The sequence below is a fragment of the Salvelinus namaycush genome, chromosome 3, assembly GCF_016432855.1.
Source record: "Salvelinus namaycush isolate Seneca chromosome 3, SaNama_1.0, whole genome shotgun sequence".
In the NCBI taxonomy this organism is placed as follows: domain Eukaryota; kingdom Metazoa; phylum Chordata; class Actinopteri; order Salmoniformes; family Salmonidae; genus Salvelinus; species Salvelinus namaycush.
Genome location: NC_052309.1, coordinates 24,129,499 through 24,136,216, shown reverse-complemented (window position 1 = coordinate 24,136,216; position 6,718 = coordinate 24,129,499). Strand labels below are relative to the sequence as shown.

At 39.9% G+C, this 6,718-nt stretch overlaps 1 protein-coding gene across 1 annotated transcript; it reads left to right on the top strand.

Annotated features, from left to right (window-relative positions):
* Nucleotides 1-364: 364 nt before the first annotated feature.
* On the top strand, nt 365-1,704 carry LOC120043692 (type-2 angiotensin II receptor-like). Its single transcript, XM_038988242.1, has 2 exons — nt 365-381; nt 555-1,704. The coding sequence occupies exons 1-2, from the start codon at nt 365-367 to the stop codon at nt 1,702-1,704; spliced, it is 1,167 nt and encodes a 388-aa protein (XP_038844170.1).
* Nucleotides 1,705-6,718: the final 5,014 nt, after the last annotated feature.

The window sequence follows — 6,718 nt, the reverse complement described above, 5'->3', positions numbered from 1 at the left end:
CGGTCAACCGAATCGTTTCTAGTCATCTCTCCTCCTTCCAGGCTTTTTCTTATTTGGACTTTATATGGCGATTGGCATCTAACTTTCATAGGTGTATTACCTCGACCGACCAACCTCAGTTCATCTTTCAATCACTCACGTGGGTATAACCAATGAGGAGATGGCACGTGGGTATCGGCTTCTATAAACCAATGAGGAGATGGGAGAGGCAGGACTTGCACCGCGTTCAGCGTCACAAATAGAACTGACTTCTATTTTAGCGCTTGGCAACGCAGACGCTCAATGGCGTGCACGAGCAATGCAATGATCAGTGCAATGATTGAACAACATGTATGTGTAAATTTATTTTGCAACGCTCACGCACATGACCCGAGTGGTGTGGTCAGCATGTAACATTGAGCAATTTATTACCATGCTTTCCAAAACAACTGTCTCATTGTATTTTACAGTTACAGACTTATTGCAACTCTCTCATTTAAAATGTTGCTGATTTTACATGATCTTCTTACGGGGCTTAGTCGGAGTTAGCTGTAAAAGCAATCACGCACACAAAGTCCCCTGGCAACAACACTCTCTAACCTCTCAATGGCCACCAACACATCACAAGTGCCAATGAACAATTCTTCTTCCTGTGATTCCATCTCCCCCTCTCTGCATCAGAACAAGCTGATCCCAACCATCTTCAGTTTCATCTTTGTCTTTGGTTTTGTGGGCAATGTCTTGGTGGTGTTCGTGTTGTGTCAAAAGTCCAACCGTAAAACAGTGGCCAACACCTACATTGTAAACTTGGCCCTCTCAGATCTGTTGTTCCTGATCAGCCTGCCTTTCTGGGCAGTCTACTACTCCGTTGACTACAACTGGGTGTTTGGTGGGCTGATGTGTAAGCTGTGTGGCAGCCTCCTCTCTCTGAACGTCTACGCCAGCATTTACTTCATCACCTGTATGAGTGTGGACCTCTACAGAGCCATTGTCTATCCCCTCCAGTCTCAGTGCAGCAGGAACCTGTGTTGGGCACGAGTGGTCAGCTGTGTGATCTGGACCATTGCTGGCCTCATGACCATCCCTACCATGGCCTTCAGAGACACCTACCACCTGGAGGACCTGGGGGTCACGGCATGTGCCCTCAGATATCCACCTACCCAGACAAACTGGTTCCCTGGCCTGGCCCTGACAAAGAACATCCTGGCCTTCTTGGTGCCCTTCACAGTCATCGCCAGCTATTACTGCTGCATTGGGAAGCATCTCCTGGGGGCACAGCCCAGCCTGGAAAAGAGCTCCAGCAACCTGGACCGTGTGATGAAGATGGTAGTGGCTGTGGTGCTGGTCTTCTTAGTCTGCTGGTTCCCCTTCCACTTTCTGACCTTCATGGACGTCCTGAGCACCCTGGGGGTGATGCACAGCTGTTGGGTGCGCCAGGCCATCATCACCCTGATGCCCTTCACCCTCTGCCTGGGCTTCTTCAACAGCGCCATCAACCCTGTACTCTACTGCTTTGTGGGGATCCACTTTCGGGAGCAGCTGTGGCGGCTGTACGAGGAGAAGGCTCCCAGGCTGTGTCAGAAGAGAGACTCCATCAGGACCAGGCTTAGCTCCTTCTCCAGCAACATCAAAGATACAGGGCCACTGGAGACTCTGGGACAACACAGTAGGGACCCTAGTGGATCACCTGGCAGGAATATGAGAGGACTGCTGTCCGATGTGTAGCAGTTGAACCCAGACATCCAGGATCACCCCCAGGCCTAGTCTCTAGGGGACGTTGACCCCCCCCTTGTCTACTCCTAATCAGGGACACCCTGTAGGCTGGACAGAGGGCATCTAAACATATATTTAAATGTCAATTTCAAATCCCATGTGACCATGAAGCTCATGTTAGGGTGAAGGGATATTTCAATACAATCTACAGTATATGTGCTGGATAAACTGGCCATGTTTTCTGAGATTCATAGGCCAGTGTGATATTAAGTGTGTGTGAAATATACAACTATGTGCTTTTGTCCTAGTTAAAATAATGTGATGTATATGTTGTTTTATTGTATATACATAACAAAACTATATATGTCAATCAACACGGAGCCTTCTAAACGGCAAGAAAAGGTACATGCAAACATCTACTGTAAACTGTATAATTTGTCTATCTTGAACCATAATTAACATTATATTGTGTCAAATGTATAACCCTTATCTGGATACGCTATGAGTTATGTCTTCCAGACACTCTTCATTTGAATATCATAGGGCTGTGACGATTATATAATTATGTGTAACAATGAATTATCATGCAAATGATCATGATTCTTGTCATAAAACATTTTTTGGGACCTTGTTATGTATCATAACGCATCTTTGAAAAAAATATTATAACACAGCTTTGGTGACCCCTGTCTCAAAAACAAATGGTTTTGACCACTCTGAACTTTTGGTAGGAAGCTTTTCCTCTTCATGTAAAAATTGAAAACTTCTATTGTGTAAACTATATCTACTTGAAAATGAAGTTGCATCCCCTCACCCTCCCCCTCTGAAAATGAATGTATGAAGATGATTATGGAGATTTTTCTTTTTTCTTTCACAGTTATTGTCCATAAATGTCAGTTACATGATTATACAGTGATTGTGCCAGCCCTAATAAGAATACAATGATTCATAATGATATAAATGTCTGGCTGTCTTCTTGGTGTGAAAACGAAACCCCCGTTCAATTATTTAAAGCCATGCTCAAGTTGAACAAACATGGGAAAGCCAGGGACTAGAGTTTGTATCACAGTGTAGCAATTTTAACATGCATTTCATTGTTTTTCCATACAATCAAAACTAACCGATTTTTCCCCCCCTGACATTTGTTTTTGCAACCATCATAGAGACATCGAAGACACTGAGTAACAAGCATTTATATAGGCTCTGTTTTACTGCCACTCTGTGGCTGGGTTTGAGAAGCGCAGATGCAACAGAATTGTCTTTGATGATAATTCCATAGTTTTTGCTTCAAATTGTTATTTTAGTTATTAAAACTCATCCAGACCCATCATATTATCAGCTAATATGAACATTATATGAAGATTACAATAAACAGAAAAGTTCAATGCAAATTAAGGTGACATGTAGGCCTAAATACTCATACTTCAATACTGTTTCCTGCAGTGACATAACCTTAAAGGGATAGTTCACTCAAATTACAAAATGCGATCCATACTTTGGTTTAGTTTCCCTGGCAGTATCTGTCAAGGGACAGATATTAGCATTTTTTGTGAATCATGTCCAAATTATCTGAAAGTATCTAAAATTGATTGTAAAGCTCAAAGTCACAGTAGATGATTTGAACATGATGTGTAAAAAATGATAATATCGGTCCCATGACTTGATTGGGATTGGTGCCACAATGCTAACAATTGCCAGGGAAACTAAACCAAAGCATGGACTGCTGTCATACTTTGTCCATTGACTGCTTACAGAGCAAGGAAACCAATATGTAATTTGGGTGAAGTATTTATTTTAATATGCAAACAGGCTGTGTGATCTTTTCTTTCCTCTCAGGAAATGATATGATTTCCTGTAGATGCTACCATACCATAAATACTACCATTCTGAATGTGTGTCAGTGCTATTCAAAGACATGTCAAGCTTCAGTATCATAGAGCATGTTTCTGTTTACCACGGGGCTATCAGCAAGGCCACTACTGAGAGGATCCTGGGTGCAGTGGGGAGAGATGGGAGTTATCTACTCCGAGACAGTGAGAGTTTACCCAACACCTACTGCCTATGTGTTCTGTGAGTACCTCAACAGTATTGTTGATCCATTGTATGTTTTTGACCTAACATCATGTGACCATAAATATTTTAAACATGTAGGTTTAGTTATTGCCATTTTGATTGACTTATACTATGAATTCACATTTTCATCAATGCCGTTCTGATGGAAACGTACTTAGAATAATAATTTCTCAGCAAGGCGGTGGATAACAATGTTACAGAATGAATCATCAGATGGATGATATGACATGCATGACACACACCTGTGTTTCCATCTTTCTGATTCATGCTCATACAGACTGGTTGTTCCATTTCATTTAACTCCAATTTACACAGACTATAGAATACCATAAATACTGGACTGTAATTTACAGTACGATTAAACAAAAAATAACTCTGCATTGAAATGCTGTAATCATATTTTTCTGCTATTTTCACGAAAAGATGCAAAGACATTGTCTACACCTACAGAGTGTTCCAAATCAATGAGGGGTCCTGGACAGTTCAGGTGAGTAAAGAGAAGAAACAGTAATGTTATCAATATCCATTGGTTAATAGTAGATTACTGCATGGACACACATGATTTGCTACAATATACTGCACATTCACGCACATTTTCTTACATTCTAATTATAGAAAGCACATCCCTTAAGAGGTATGGCCTCAAAACACTAGATACAAAATTATAAAATGGTATTGTATTATTGATATTTAGTAGACCAACCAACCAGGAAAAAGTGCTTGCTTTTAATTTATTTTTTACTTGTTACAGGCTCTCATACATGCTAGATCAAACAATGATGGAATGATAAACAAAGTTAGGCCAGATGCTTATGGCCGGTCTACACCTAACCATTTGTTTTTTTTAAATACAGTACCAGTCAAAAGTTTGGACCCACCTACTCATTCAAGGGTTTTCCTTTATTTGTACTATTTTCTACATTGTAGAATAATAGTGAAGACATCAACACTATGAAATAACACATATGGAATCATATAGTAACCAAAAAAGTGTGCCAAAGAATGCCAAGTGTGTGCAAAGCTGTCATCAAGGCAAAGGGAGGCAACTTTGAAGAATCTCAAATATAAAATATATTTTGATTTGTTTAAAAATGTTTTGGTTACTACATGATTCCATATGTGTTATTTCATAGTTTTGATGTCTTCACTATTATTCTACAATGTAGAAAACAGTAAAAATAAAGAAAAACCATTGAATGAGTACTGTAGGTATGTCCAAACTTTTGACTGGTACTGTATGAGCAAAAAATATTATATTTTATTTAGAATGGAAAGCCAGACAAAATTAAACGGGCCTATTTATATAATGAATATGAATTCGGAGGGCAGACATTATTAAATATTAAAGCATTAGACCTCTCTCTAAAGGCTTCAGTCATACAAAAGCTATACTTAAAACCAAACTGGTGCTCTAGCAGATTAGTAAGAATGGCTCACCCCATGTTCAAGAATGGCCTTTGCCCTTCAAGTGGCACAGTGGTTTAAGACACTGCATCTCAGTGCAGTACCTGGTTCGAACAATTGGCCCAGCGTCACCCGGGTTTGGCCGTCATTGTAAATAAGAATTTGTTCTTAACTGACTTGCCTAGTTAAATATATATATATTTTTTTATCAGATTACAGCCTCTCACTTTCAGTTATTTGAAAATGAAATAATCTCCAAAATATCACTATTTTTAAAACAAGCCATAGAAAGTTGTTTGCAATTTCAGTTTAATCCACCAGAAAAGACAGAAGAAATATTACAACAAATATTATGGTTAAACTCAAATATACAAATTGATTAAAAAAAACTGTACAGATGAAAAATGTTCAGGCCTACTGTACATCTTACTGTAGAAAGTATTCTTGAAAAAAAGTCTAGGTTGGAACTATTGCTATTACAATAAAATAAATACATTTTATTTTGAACTGGAATAAACTGATTAATCACATCACACAGATGTAGACCAGAAAGAAAACACACACACACACACACACACACACACACACACGCACGCACGCACGCACGCACGCACGCACGCACACACACACACACACACAGTCCTAATGAGAGGTGCGTGTGGCTGGTTTAAAGTTATCAACAAGTATGTCTATTCTGGGCTCAGTTTTTGACAGTGCAACCCTGTTTCTGTACTTGTTTTTTAAGTACGACAGATTTGAGAACTCTGACTCGCATAGGTTTGTGATGCCAAACTGGATCAGAACATCTACTGCTTTCTCAGTCATGCAGGAGACAGCTTCCTGCTGTAGATGAGCAACCCAGAATTGTGAGTGTTTGCCTCAAAAAGCGTATTGCTACAATCAGTGCATTCCAGAATAAAAATTATTACTTGTATTTTAACAGCAACAGTTCCAACCTAAACTTGTTTTTAACAGTAATTTCTACAGTAAGATGTACAGTAGGCCTGATAATGGTATATCTTCATCTGTACTGTTACTTAGGGCTGCACTATCAGTACAGTAGCTAACTTGCTTTGGCTAACGTTAACTAGCTATTAGCTAATGTTTGAAAGAAAAAATCACATCTAGTACTATGAGCGATAGTACTCCCTTATTTCTGACAACAATGCCTTGCTAGCTGACTTACTTTTCTACTGTCGAAGCACTGTTTTCTGAATCATTGTGCCCTGTTCGAAATAACTCCCTGGGTTTACCGTCATGCTGTGGATGTTTGGTCAGGATGTGTCATTTTAATTTGTTAGTTTTGGGAGACTCATTCCTAAGCACTTCCCTGCACCAAACACATTGTGGGCACTCATTATTTCTCAAAGTTTGTATGAAACCAAGAGAGATAAAATCAAATATCGCTGTATGAGTTCAGTCAGAACTGGTGGCTAGCTTGAGTCCATTTGATGACAGCGGTGAGTGATGGCAGGTGAGTGAGTGGCTGACAGCGCATCATCTGCTGCTGAACGACAGCGCTTCAGCGTGTGGGTTGTCGAGTGATTTT